The sequence below is a fragment of the Micrasema longulum genome, unplaced genomic scaffold, assembly GCF_059751315.1.
Source record: "Micrasema longulum isolate JH-2025_06_02 unplaced genomic scaffold, ASM5975131v1 h1tg001230l, whole genome shotgun sequence".
NCBI lineage: Eukaryota > Metazoa > Arthropoda > Insecta > Trichoptera > Brachycentridae > Micrasema > Micrasema longulum.
The window spans coordinates 340,735-356,428 of NW_028278417.1; the positions used below are offsets into that span (position 1 = coordinate 340,735).

The following is a 15,694-nucleotide window of genomic DNA, read 5'->3' on the forward strand; positions in this document are numbered from 1 at the left end:
AAATAAATTAAAACAAATTTGTTTAAAATCACTTATTTTCAAGCTATACAAGCTTCTTCAATTTATGTATAACGAAATATTATCTTTAAAAATTATGTCGAAAGAGATACAATACGCAATATTTCAATGAAACAGATCTGGACAAATTATTGAAAACATGTGTTGGTGGTGTACTGTAAGAGAGGATTCTATTCTACGAAAATATTTATTGTTCAGGGTCAAAGATATTTCAGATTTTTAATCCAAAAAGGAATTCACAGGATCATCACTTGCAATTAGTTAGTGTAAATTGTCCTATCAATAACATTCGTATTAATTTATTTTTAGTTTTTTGTCGCCATCTTCATAACTGAAGTACTCTCTTATGATAGAGAAAATCCAAAAGAAGTTTCTGAGATATCTCTACATGAGAGAGTGCGGGTATTATCCTTGGCTCTATCCGACCGAGTTTCTTCAGGGTATGCTTGGCTACAACAGTTTAGAAACTAGAAGGAATGTGTATTTGACTACACATTTTTATCGATTGTTGCGCGGTATAGTCGATAATCCTGAGATTAAAATGAGCATTGGTTTGTATGTTCCTGATAATTACCTAAGACAGCGTCATCATAGATTGTTTTGTTGATTCCGATATACAGAACCAACCTGCCGATGGTTATGCCTGTTGGAAGGGCTACCGCTATGCTAAACAAAATCGCTCTGGATATTGATCTGCTCCATTTATCCAAAGGGGTTTTCCGGAGCAGGATTCTCCTACTACTTTGACATGAATCTCTTTCATGTATTTTTTTTCTTTTTTATTATATGTACGTATTAAAGGTATTTTTGTTATGTATATGTTATATTAAAATAAATGAATTGAATTGAATTAAATCAAATCCTTATCTGCACACGATGGTGCATAGAATACTGCATTCTTAAATTAAATGCATCGTATCTCGATCATCTATTACAGGGTAAGGAGATCAGTCTTACGCTTTGGGTTCCAGTCCAGGTGCTATGAAATACTTTCGTGTAAAATCACCTTTAAAAACAAATATTTCATGTCGACTCTCCTAGGAATCGAACCCGGGACCTCAAGCGTCGTAGGCGAATACGCCAATCACTATACTTGTGCATAAAAAAGTGCATATACCAAAACAAATATATTTCGTAACTTTCTGTCACTTTGATGAATAATTCCAGTAAATTAATTTTAAAATAATTACTATCATACTTTTTCAGGAGGAAGTTAAAATCAGAATAATCAATTTCACCATAAATATAATATTTTATTGATTTTTCTCGAACGCCGGCTTTGTACCATTAAATTAATGAAATGTATCCGGAGTGCATAAATCCATACGGATGACCCATTCCAGTGTCCGAAAGATTTATGGCAAATTTGTGGTCTCGAAGGAAAGAAAAACAAAAATGTTATTATTCAACACGTCTATACAAACAAGGAACTGTTCAATCAAACAGATTCGTTCGATCGCCTTTGATCATTTAAATATTCCGTTTTACAACACGAAGAAGTTGTGACTTTCATCGATTACATACGTGTTTTATGTAAGAATGCATCCAAAAAATTTAAAATAAATGATAATGCGTTATAATATAGTCCTTTATAAAAATATATTATATTTTCCTATAAATATCTCCTGCACCGAAATTTAGTACGTACACCGCATTTTTCAGGCTTTCATTTCGTTCGTGTAAAAAAAGAAATAAAATAATCTAACTGAAAATTTAAATCGTTCAAATAAAAATGCCTTTATAGAACATTAAAGTTTTTTAGTGAAAGTTCATTGCAAATTACAATATAAATGAAGGACGGGTAATACAAATTTTGATACAAAACAAAGACAGCATTTAACGTAATTATGTTTTATTCCGCATCCCTTTGATAAGCATCTTTGATAAAAACATCTTAATGTTAATGTCGTACATTCTGTAATTTAATAAAAGGGTTATTTTCTGTTTGCCTTTCAATAAGTTGGCAAAAATAAGATATTCCTACAAGATTATATCCTGTAACAGGTGCATTGAATTGATATATAATCGCATACAGGTATTATTGAAACATTCTATTAAGATGCGATTTTCCTATAGAATTTAATGATGACAGTGCGATTAGGAAAATCTTAGACGTGAATCTGAATTTATAATATGGAGATGAAATTATTGAATAGTGTTATTGCACGCCACCCTATGCGAAAACATATTTTTATTTAAAAAATAAAATTTCAATGAGTTTGCTCAAATGTTAGTAGACGCAGCTCAACAGATGGATGAATTGAAAAAATATGGATGTTCAAGCATACCTTATATGGTGAATGTGTAAAGTGTCCAATTAAACCATCCAGCGACAGACTTCTCAATAATGTTATTCCTCTGTGTTGCAATAAATTTAAAGATTATAAGCCCTGTAAATACCTAGACTTGCATATTTCCTTCTCTAAAATGTTCTCCATATCTGTTTTTATTTGTTAATATTTTAGTTTCATAAAAGTTCTCTCCTCGTGTTGTAACAGTCAGCGCGTTTGCCTATCATGCAAGAGGTCTCGGGGTCGAATCCCGACATGGTTGATATGAAACATTTACTTGAAACAGCGTTTTCATGCCATAACATTTCATAGTCCCTGGGCTGGTACCTGACGCGTAAGACTGGTCATCTTACCTTCATGTAACAAAAGTGATCAGATACGCTGCGATTGGTGTACCAGTGCAGTTTTCTATGCACCATTAGGCGCGGAAAGGGAATTATGATGAAAAAAAAATTTTTGAAATACATTTTTGTCATAAATATCTTAGAAAATATTTCTTTTGTAAATATATTTTTTTTTATAGCGCAAATTTGAAAGGACGTCCTTTTAAAATGGCAAAATCGTATAATTTATTTATATTTTATCTGACTACACCCATTCACAGAATGACTTTGTTAGAAATCTTTTTATGAAACTTCCAGATTCCGCATTCAAATATTTAATTTAAAGATATTTTTTCCAGCCCTCGAGAATAGTTTGATATTGATTAATTCATCACTTGAAAAAACAACATGTCAAAAATTGTCTTAAGTTATTTTGAACAATATCTCTGATGCTATCATTTCCCCTTTCGATCATTGGGATGTGAACTGCATAACTTAATATTTATCCAAAATCTTTCTCAGAAATCCTTCGTCAAGTCATTGTCTCAACTCTCCACTGACTTCGTTACCAATACACCAACCGCTTGACCAGGTACAACTAAATTGCATTCACATGCATACGCTTTACTTTTATCGCTAGATAAAAATACTGTATTGTAGCATATTTTACAACAAACAGTAAATAATCCGAATACTCACGACCTTAAAAAAAAAAAAAATTACAATAAACATAAATGATAGAACAGAATATTAAAAAAATTAGGCATAATTACATAAAAATGAAATATATATTAATAGTAAACAAAAAAATCTCACAAAGGCATGGCCTGTTCGTGGGTATACAAGAAAATGTTAATGAATTTTTGCTCCTATAATATATAATGGACAGTTATAATATTTATGAGTAACATAAGAAAGAAAAAATAAGACATTCTGCAAAAGATAATATGATTTTTTTATAGTAATTAAAAAATGAAATAAAAAATATATTAAAAAAAAACACAAAAATATTCCTTATCATTAAAGTAGGGCAACAAAATAAATCATAGAAAAAAAGAGTTCATATCATTAGTTTGAATTCAGGATAGTGCATGTTTTTTAAAAGAATGAAAATTTTGAAAGTTTGTCATCAATGAAATATTATCAGTAAAAAAGGAATTTAAAATTTTTGGGCCTATAAAATATGCATGTCTCTGTGCGAGCCTCGATTTACAATGTGGTATTTCTAACCCACGATTCCTTCTTTGACTTGATCTTTTTGAATTACTTATAAATAAATTTTGGTTCTTAAATGGGATTTTGAGTATTATTAAATTAAAATCTATAACCTACTTCCACTATCTATTAAAACAATTAGTAATGAGAAAATGTTTAAAAAGGCAATAAATCACATTTGAGAATAAACAAAGAAGACTAACCTAAAAAACAAAAATAATTAACAGATATTGACAGTTTTAAAAACAAGGTATTTAGTACATCTATATTATTTATATTACAAAACACACAATGAAAATAACAAAAACCTAATTTAAGCTATACACTTGTGGAGCAGTTGATTCAATATTGGTATAGGCGAATGAGACAATCCATTTTACTTCTACCTAGCTCCACTATCCATTTTTTATAGCCTTTTTAAACATTTTCTCGTTACTAATTGTTTTAATAGATAGTGGACGTAGGTTATAGGTTTTAATTGAATAATACTCAAAATCCCTTTGTCCGAAAGTTGTATTAGTTTGTATTTGTTTAAGTTGTCTATGTGTTGAGGATCTAGTTATTATATTATTTTTATGTGATGTATTGTGGGGGTTATGTCTTTCATTTGAGTAAGAGTAGAGTAGAATAAACGGGAGTAAATTATTACTTCGATTTCAGACTTCTACATTCTCTACTCTAAATTGTTCTCCATCTCTGTTGTAATATGTTAATATAATAAATATTCAAATGGTGAATTCTGTCATTATATATAGAAATTTGGACAAACTCGAAATATGGTTCATTTTATTATTTGCTTCAATAAAATATTTCGTTTTAAAAGACCGCCAAACCATTTTTCTTTATTGGCCCATTTCTCAAGTGTTTTTACGGGATCGTGTTGCAATGTCGTTGCGTCGTTTGATCAAATACACATGAACATTATATTGAATATCAAAAGGAAATAAGAGCGGAATATTTTAGCGTTTTATTGGAGTCTTTGTTAAAAAATGGTCACAAACGCCACAATATTTTATTATTATTACATAACCTGCAACGAGTTTACAAGAATTTTACCACAAAAACGAGTTGGCAATAAAATTGTCGATTACTTCATCTTTTTGATATTCATCACATGAATTTTCAAATATCGTGCGAACTGCGTCAATAAAGAACATACTTAACTTATTGTTTATATAAAATAAAATATTTTATTGAAACAGTAAGTTGACAAAACTGAATTTCACTCCATAGGGAACTGTCAGGATTGAAAAATATTACATCTCAAAAGGAAACCTCCCTAGCTGACGTAAAATTAACTAACTGGCATAAAAATAAAAAAAAATAAATATAACTTTTGGGTGGAATAATTTCAAATGAATCTCACCCACGTATTTAACTCTTAAAATACCGTGGTAAATAATCCCTTTGCGCGCGGTGATGTAACATCGTGTTACCACAAGCAAAACACGGAATATTCGAAAGCTCAGACATTTGAAAAAAAAAACATGGAGATACTCAGTTTATTAATTCTTTTTCCATAATTAATTTAATTTAGCCCTGTTATAGCAAAAAAAAATCATAAATTCGCCGCTCATAAATCACCCCCATCACTGTCAACAACCGACTGCATTTGTTTCACACAACACCAGCTACGGCGGCTACAGAACAGCGTCTCTGTCTTCCTTTTTATGTGTTCTATCTTCGTGCGCCCTCCAATACAGATGTATTGCTGTATTTACGGACATGATTCTTCGGGCAGCAAGGTTAAATATTTTTTATATTGAAATCCAGCACATTTATATAAATTTTACTTCCCAAATCGGATGTTAAAATGTCCATTTGAAGATTTAAAAAAATATAACTTCATCATTTTAAAGAATAAGAGAGATATTCAAGTCTTGTATCGTATGTATAATGCGTCATCACAGCCCCACGAGAGTTAAAGCAGTTTTGCTTCACAAAAGTCAACGGGTCGAAGATTTGAGGAAAAATTTAGACTTCCATATTCCCTTCTCCTAAATGTTTTCCGTCTCTGTTGCAATAAATATTTTGCGTTACTTAATTTTGTATACTCAATAAGGAAGTTCAGTGGTTTTAAAAAAAAAGTTTTTTAAGACTGAAACTAACCTCAACATATTTTATTTTTCGAAATTTTTATGTATCGTATTATCAGAGTTATAATTTTTTAAAGTTTTGCATTTTCGAAATCACTTCGCATGTGACGTCTCAAGTCCCCTTCTTCTCGATGAGTTCTGCGGATTGGTCAGTTAGCTTTCCTTTAACCGAAAATCTACAACTCTCTTATCATTGGTTGATTCGAAAGAACTAGTCAAAGTATTTCCTTTTTAATGAAATCTATTTTATTATCTTTTTCGTATATTTTCAAGAAACTTCGCTATATAATTTAATACTTTAATTTTAAGAATACATTTTTATATCGAATTTCCCGTAGGGCTGAACTTCTTTATTACTAAGCTATTTCCTAGTCTCGCCGCAATGATACATTATATTTTCGGAGTACCTAATTAAATAAAAAGTGAGAGATATAATTAATCAACTTCTCTAAAAAGCAATACAATTTTTTACATTTTATGATACATTAGACAGTGTTTTAAATTAAGAATAGTATAATTTATATGTAAATTTTATTTACTGTAATTTTTTAACATAATATTTTGAGAAAGGCTATTCAGTATTAAACTTATTTCAATATTATTTTAGATATTTTTTAATATAATATTAAAAGCTATTTTTTGTTAAAGACGCCTTTTCATTTGGAAATGAAAAAGCGTTTTTATAAACACTAAGATTTTTAAAATTGCATATTTTTCCAGTTTCTAATTGCTGTAAATAAGAATGTTAATTCCATTTTAATAGTTTTACGCTTAATACTGATTTCAGGGCTGTGAGAATAAATATTAGTTTGTAATACTACCCTGGTGATTATGTGCTACAGTCTTCATTAAACATAATCTCTACTCTGGCCAACGAACAGTTTTTAACCGGTTTGAACTCTTATTTTTTTTAGTAAAAGGTTTTTAAAACGTTTATCAAAAGCTTCGACCACACAAAGATAGATTCACGAATGCATGCTTATTTTGAGGAATAATGCAAATTAATTCTCGATTTTTTTTTTATGATTATTAAAATTTGGCGTCTAAGTCGTTTATGATCCCTTCATAACAAATAAGTGCATTGTGTTGAACATAGAAAATTACCAGGAACACATATCAACATCAGGTATGCGGGCGTCACGGAACGAACACGATCTTCTGAGGGTGGAATTCGCGCTAACAAACCTATGACCTCTTCATGCATTCCGGGTAGACAGAATAAACCTGACTTCACGTATCATCTGTCGTTGTCTCAATTATATTATTTTAATGTGCATTTATTTTTTATTCCATGTAAAAAAATATTTGAGCTGTTCACAACAGTGCTGGTCTGTGAAATTTAACACTGCTTGGATTTATCATTAAAAAAATATTCGTTTAAGTAGGTATTAAAAAAATAAAATTAACTCTGATAAGCTCATTAATTTTAGAATATTATATTTTATTAATTTTGTGTAAAATAAATCCATGTTTTTAGTTTCGAGTATCGCTCGGTATGTAGTATACATAAAAGAAATAATTTCTCATAAAACGATTTTCCATTCCCGATACCATCTCGTTTATTCTGCGCTCCCGATAGCTGAAGGAGTACGGCACCCAACACAGCGTGTTCGTCGTGCATTCCGGAACATTGCCGACAATCACGAGCGGGATCCGAACCCGTAACTCGTGAGTGATGAGCCGATCACGTGTGCCACTGAGCCACGGATAGACCGACGGGCGGGGTTCGTGTCTAGTAGGAGCTATCAGTACCGCAATCCAGGATTGCTCGCTCATCTGGTTAGATTTACAATAGATGACCTCCTCGATCGAATAACGCCCTGGTATTTATTACTAAAGAAAATGTACCTACGACCAAACGGTATTTCTTTTTCCAAGTTCTGTGTTACATACCTAAAAGATTGTGATTTTCAAAACCTTTCAGTAAATTGGTAATGTGTTTTTTTTTTTGGTTTTATTCCAAATGTTAGCAACAAGTGCCATTGACACAAAATAACAATCCAATATGGCGCTCCCAGACACTGTGTATTTACTGTTAACCCGAATATATAACAGATTATTCGTAATAGTGCAGATTTTGCTAGCTTTCAATTATTTTATCGATCGTGACATTTCATCTAAGTATTACCCGCTCGTATAATAATCGCATCGGAAACTTTTCAATCGGTGTAAGACTTCTTCGCCAACATACTCGCCCGATACTTACAAGAGAACAGCGGTACGGCCGCAATAAATACGCTGCAGGTAACAAAAACAGCGCTCAAACATTTTCGAGATCGAATCCGCCGATAAAGCTCTCTCTCAAACAATGTTCGAATGGCGGGCTCAAGTTTAACCCGGGTGTATAGAGACTTCGTGTGAAAATTGCGAGAGGAACTTGTAGCCGGCACTCTTCCTTATCATAAGTTTCGCGCGTTCTCTTAACTTCGTCGATACCTAACGTTGAGGTAATTTTGTATTTCTGCATAAGATTTATACCTCCATGTACGTGATTATCTCTTGATTAAGTATTTGGTGTAAATATGAAGTAGTGGGTGCGAGCGAGTGAACCTGTTTTCTGGCTTTTTCTCTTTCTTTCTTTATATTTGCGTGTGATGTGCATGTACCCGGGATATGCATGTCTGCAGGTAGTTATAGAATTCTGATATAATATAATGAATTAAACTCGATTCAATAATGGAAGACCTTTAGTAATTTTACTTTGTGTATAATAATTGATTGTTGGATGTATCTACAGAATTAATGATCGGGTTGTGGTCCTGTGGCTAGTGTCTCGGACTCACGGACCAAAGGTCTGTGGTTCGAATCCCACTCTACCCCAACTTGATTCCATTTTCTAATAGTGAGTTATTTACAACTCGTTGAAAATGGCCCTCAAAATTAAATATTTGGATAAATCATAAGAACGCAAATATTTCTTTTATATTAAAAAAAAAAATATTTTTTTAATAAATTTTAAAAATGTTGATATTTTTATGGTTTCGTTTAACTCAACTCAAACATTCATAAAAATTTAAAATATTTACCAAATTTATTTGCTTTTTTTATTATGGAATATAAATTTCATTATACGTTTATGTACGAAACTAATTATAATACTCTTCATTATAAATGTTGTTTTATTCATATGATTAAACACCTTCTCATGTGAACTAGGAAAACAGCTCAAAACAAGTAAAATGGCTTATTGTGTGTCGGCTTTCTCAACGAAAAAAATATTTTAATATTTATAATTTAATGATAGTAACCAAACATTTTCTTTGTGTTGAATCACAATTAGTGATTTTACACAAAGAAAATATTAAGTTTTATTATTTATCATATAAAATCACTAAGTCAACTCTTTAAATATTAATTTTAGCTCTCTAAGTACCTTTTTTTCGATGTGAATTTTGCGTTTTCTTCATGCGAAAAAAGGTAACCAAATTTGTAAACCGTGTAAATTTCAGTAAAGTGTTTAAGTGGTTATTTTTTATCTTCAACATTCTGTGTGAAAAAACTCCTCAGAATCTCTGTGTGGTAACCTGAGGTTAGGAAATGATCGCCTGATAATGACTCAATCAAAAATTATATGTGTATTTTGCTTAGTTATCTAATAAGATGACATCTGTTTCTATCGAATGAATGTTTTATAAGTTTGTATCAGGGTGCTCGATATTTAGTCATTTTTGGAGATCCTTATGGTCAATATATTTATTAAAAACATCTAATTTACCTAAATATGTGAAACATATTTTTTTTCTTATGTTTTAAGTTTATTTTACTTGGAGGTTACAAAAAATCTTGGTAACTATAGTTGCCGAGATATTAATTAATTATGTGCAATTTGCAACACCGGGTACATCAAAGGAACGGGTTGGTAAAAAATGTTTAGTTGAATTTTTTCTCAATTCAAAACAAATAATATGATAAGTAGTGCCCATTATCGGAGAGAAATTGGAGAGAAAAATAACATATATCTCTATAAATGAGTTTGGTAATATTTAATTATGTCATATGTAGTATGATTACTCCTAATTTTCTAATAAATCTGTCAAGATGGCGGCGTGAAAAGCGCCACGTTCCATCGAGCATTTTTCCGCCGGGTATCGGTTATTACAGGCCGCGTGGGACAATGGCGGCGATGGTATCTCACTGTTGGTTACCGAGATATCGCACTATCTGGCGGCCATCTCGCTACACATCTAGCCGTGTTTTGGCCGCTGTCTGACGAATATCGTATCGGACCTTTTGTCTGCCAATCGCCATTGTGTTCTTCCAAAACAGAGGTGATCGCTTTTCGACAAGTCGCCTTACAGTAATCGAATATTTTCCGTTTCAATTTGTCTAATAAATTTATTTGTATTCTTTTATTATTCCGGTTTCTTTAATTCCAACGAATCGTACCTATAAATAATAATCATTAAAACGCTTTCAATCTAAAGCTGTCAACAGATCTTGACTTCTGGTGACATGGTTGGAAACATGAAAAGAAATTGATTGCATCAGAAATGGGACATCACTTATAGTATTAAGTATTTTTAATACGCAAATAAGGTCCATCTCAGTTCTTCGTTTTTCCAATGAAGACAAATTAAGGGATGCTCTATTGTAAAATAGGAATAATTACCCCTTTGCAATCCGAGCAACCATGCCTTTTTTATAGAAAACGGTGTTGTATAGACTCGATTTGTTCGAAAATGTGTATATTTGGATGAAAATTTAAAGTATCTCAGTCAGTAACCTATAATTGAACACGTTCAGAAAAAAAACCTATATTTGATCTATTTTTCATACTGAAAACATAACTTTACTATGTAGATAAAATTGAAGATAAATGTTGACTTTCCATTGTAATACGGGCCCTGGTTCTTGATGTATCGGGCCATTAGAAAGATGAATACACTTTTACATCCTCATGTTTAAACGGTAATATCCTCCCGAAGATTCAGCATCTTTTGTAAAATAAAGCATCACATTCCCATAAAATGTGTTTACATATTTCATCATTTGAACTTGCATCTATCAATAAGTTTCAAAAAGGTTTATTCTAGCAAAGTGTTTATTCTATTAGCTGTGTTCAATGATTTATACTTTTATTCAGCTTATCTACGTGAATTTCCATATGGATTAAAAACATATATTGTTATATTAAGTAATATTCCGTTATTTTTATTGTTGTGTACAGTTCATAGTTCATTGATTTTCTGATGACATTATTTTCTTTTTTTCAGAGATCATTCACGCTCATTCTGCAAGCCATTGATGACTACAACTCTACTGACCCTGGTAAGATATGCTTTACATCCCTAATTAACCACTAGTATCTTTAAAATTGTATACTTTCTAACTGTCAATAGATATGATAACTTTATGTTAAAAATAAACTCAAAGAGCTCGTTTTATTTTCATTTAAATTGCACGTAATTTATTTTACCTGTAAATAGTATTAGTCATCTCTAAACAATGTGTTAAATTAATGCACTCATCATCAAGGCCATCTTTTTCATAAGGGCATGTGGGACGAGCCCAGGGTCCTCAGCCTGACAGAGGCTTCGAAATTCCAAAATGACCCAGTTCTCAAAGCTCCCACCTCTGTGTACTTAAGGACCCCAGGAAAATAAGATAATCAGTCTTATGGTTAAATTGTTTTAAATTTTGTTGAGATTTCGATAGTATTAAATTCAATATGTTGAGAAATGGACGAGGTGTGTAGAATACCTCGTTCTAGGAGGGGGAAAATTAGAATAATGGACTGCATTGTTGGGGAAGGAAGGTTGCAGGTTGAAGTTAGGTTGGAACCTGGCTGGTGAAGCTGGAGATCATGAGACGCTGGCACAGCTAGTTTGATGAATGATTTCTTAAGCAACTTCACTTGTTTGACGGTAGATTAGTACTGCAATTTTTTTAAAAATATTTTCTTGAAACATGCAGTCAACGATGATTAAATTACATCATAAAGATATTGTTTAAAGATAGACCAGTAAAATTTCTAAATGAAAATCACACAAATCAAATTATGGTTAAAATGTGTCCGTGCGTATATATATATATATGTAAAGGGGTGTGTTTGTGTGTATAAAACTAAGTGTAAGGGTGCGTTTGTGTGTATTTGTATGAGAGTAAGTGTTCAGGTGTGTGTAAGCGTGAGCATCATTAAAAAGCGAGTGAGAGCGTATCGCAGCCAGATAGAATGAGTCTTAATTTATTTAAAAATTAATTAAGAGGCATGTTAAATATATCAATAGATGAAAAAAAGAATTATAGTTTGAGCAAGAACGATAGAGGAAAGAGCGTTGTGCATAGTTAGGTGCCCTAGACTGGCAGATGGAATAATGCAAATAATAATGTTGTTTCCGGTACACGTAGAATTATTGTTGCGTGGAGTGCGCTAGGAAAGACGGGAAGGTAGATATGGATTTGGTTGAGAGTTGGTCCGAATACAATACTTAAATGCACGGTTTTTTAGAATGTTGTATATCAAACTTTGGATGACTTTCCATGAAATAGTTTTTTTGATAAACGTAAAATTGCGTACCACAAAGAATGTTTTTTTTATTGATGTATTGTTTATTGGACAAGATTATTAAAAATAAAATTTAAAAAAACATTTCTAAATAATTATTATAGCTTGTTTGTTAAGACAGTGTAGCTGACTATGTATTTTTCATTGCGATATATATTTGGGAGTAAGTAATTCGAACTAAGCCGATTGTCGAGGTTTAACACAAATCACGATAATTTTTATTTTTTGGCCTTTATAAAAACGGTGTGGCCATAAATACGACGCGTTGTCATAACAATGTCCACGATGTGTCCATTCGCATATTGGCGAGTATGGGGTTTATTTATGGGACATCTTGCCCTGTGGTATTAAGTTCATTTTCCGGTCGTCTGTCCTCGCAATAAATCCAAATAAACAGTCCTTACTACTCGCGTCCATTCCATAATCCTTTGTCGTACAATACGCTTTGCTTCGCGCGCTAATAATCTTTATAAATGGGCGGCTTCTGTACCAGTTGTGCATTTCCAACAATAATGGAGTCATCGATGTGATTTTAACTAATAATAATATTATTGCATCTAAATAACAGCTCCGTGAGTTATTATTCTCCTATTTTCTCTATTCGTAATGCATTTCTGTATCCGCAAACGCAGATTTGCAATAACTCTTTGATAACATCAATTAATTATCATGTAATACATAAATATTTCTCAGTGGAAATATTGCGAGATGTTTGAAAAACGTGTAATGATGAAGTGGTTTTTTTTAAAAAATATTTTTTGATAAACTATCAAATAAAGTAAATTTAAGTTTTGTAATTTTGAAATTACTCCGCCAGTGACGTCAGTTCTGTCGGTGAATTCTGCCGATTGGTAAGTTAGCTTTCCGAAAATTGGAAATCTATCACTACACTATTGTTGGTTGATTCCGAAAACTTGTAACGTTATTTTATTTATTTATTCAAATACAAAAATTCCATTTCATTGGGTTGAACATATTTAAACTTTGAGTAAAAACCTGTGTTGAGCTGAAATGTTTTACTTAAAAATTAAATATTAAATAATATCTACTAAAGTTTTTCATTCAAATTCAAAGTAATTCATTTTTATAAAAAAAAAATAATTCTTTATCCATTTTCGAGATACTTCGCCGTACAAATATTTGCTCTTATTTTCACCGCCTTTAATAAAACATTTTTTATGTCCAATTTTCTGTAGCACTTAATTTCCTCATTGAGAACGCATTTAACATTATTTGATATAGCTTTCATTACTTAGAGTAATGAAAAAATGCTAAGAAATCAATGGTGAATTTATGAATAATTATTGTATTTACGTATCTATACAATAATAATTATACCCCGTCAGTAAAAATAATTATAAAGCCAAAAAAACAATATTAAAAACCGCTTGATTTCAATCATGGTAAAAAAGCGAATATTGTAAAAAAATATATTTATTCTTCATCAAATCATTTGAGGTTATTTTTGTTGACAGAGATAAAGCGCTTATTTCTAAAGGACATAATATAAATATATGTAGATATTTATACGAATGGAACTTCCACTGGGTGGAAGAATGGAATCGAAATGAAAAAAAAGTGAATTTTACACAATAATCACTTCAACTAGCCAATAACAGGTCATGAGCCCTGTAAATGCCTAGACTTCCATATTCCCTTCTTCAAAAAGGTCACCATCTCCCTTGATAGACTCCGCCGTGGCGCAGTTGGTTAAGCGGCCGACAGCGAAACACGCGTCGCGGGTTTTATTTCTGCCAGCTGAAAGAAAAAGATCCAAGAAAGGTTTTTTTCTTAATGGGTCTGGGCATTGTGGTGTATTTTCCATATCATCCAGCAAGGCTCTAAAATCGAGGCTTTGCGGATTGGGTTATTAATTTTTTTACCAATAAAATACAATAATGATCGAAAAAAACGGTTATCATAACAAAGTCTACTCTTTCTTATTTATTTAAAATAGTTTAAAAAGTAATGAGTGATAAAATAAATCACTGAAATTACTTGGCTTCATTAACAGAATATCCTCTGATTTTACTAATGTCCGTACAATCAAAACTCTTTATTGCTCAACTGTTCGCCCTCTTCTTGAATATGCCTCAGTGGTCTGGTCTCCATTCTATGTCAATCGCATAAATCACATTGAATCAGTCCAACATCGCTTGCTTCGAAAAATAGCGTGGATGCTTGGACTAGAGAGAGATAATTATTCTTATGCTGAAATAGAGTCAATGTTAAATATTTCTAGTCTACAAAAACGTAGACCTAATATTGACTACATATATATGTTCGGCATACTAAATGGTATAATCGATGTTCCATCATTACTGGGACAAGTAAAATTCAATATTCCGACTCGTAGATTGAGAAACAATGAAGTACTGTTCATCGATCAGCATAGAACAAACTATTCCCTAAATTCTCCAATGACCCGCCTTTGTCGTATTGTTAACTCAAGACAGGATCTGGACTTTTTTGGTTTAAGTTTACAACGATTTAAACGAGCACTAAATAAATAGTCCAGATCTTGTCTCGATGTCCCTTATGTTTGTCAATGCTTCTTTCTTTTTTCTTTAAATGTTTTAAACTATTCTTTTATTGTAATATTTAAACCTTATAAATTGTATACATGGACAATGTCCGTTAATAAATAAATAAATAAAAGTACAAAAATTAAATAAAGAGTATATGAGTATATATGAATACTAAAGAAGAAATAAAGTAAAAAATATTCTTTCAAAATTAAATTTATTAATTTAGGGACAAACAAAATATGTTTTATATTATTATCAAAACGTATTTAACATTATTTTTATTAAACTTTCTTTTATTTAATTTTTTTTTTTTTCTTCACAGAAGAGAGTCACCTGATCGAGGAAGCCAATTACTCTGGTATCATCGTTCCTTCTGCCGAGTGGCATACTCTGGAATGGCGAGGAGGCTCTGGCGGTTCCAGGATAGCATACCGGGTGCGGGTCCGCTGTGACCCCAACTATTACAATGCCACGTGCACAAAGTTCTGCAGACCCAGAGACGACGCCTTCGGCCACCACACGTGTGGACCGGATGGAGATAAAAAGTGTCTACCGGGCTGGAGAGGAGACACGTGCGAAAAAGGTGAATGAAACTAATTTTTAAATATTTATTCATTTTAAATGAAATTATAATCATTTTAAAAGGACTGGAAGTGTCATCTAAATTATTATACTCTATTGTTATTTATTAATAGCATAGTAATATTATTTGATTGAA

At 31.7% G+C, this 15,694-nt stretch overlaps 1 protein-coding gene across 1 annotated transcript in view; it reads left to right on the forward strand.

Annotated features, from left to right (window-relative positions):
- Window positions 1-15,694, forward strand: part of Ser (protein serrate) — a 428,305-nt gene that overhangs the window by 291,947 nt on the left and 120,664 nt on the right. The window contains exons 3-4 of the mRNA XM_088234339.1: window positions 11,157-11,211; window positions 15,299-15,559. Of these exons, the coding sequence (XP_088090465.1) occupies window positions 11,157-11,211; window positions 15,299-15,559 (316 nt within the window). The remainder of the gene's footprint in view (window positions 1-11,156; window positions 11,212-15,298; window positions 15,560-15,694) is intronic.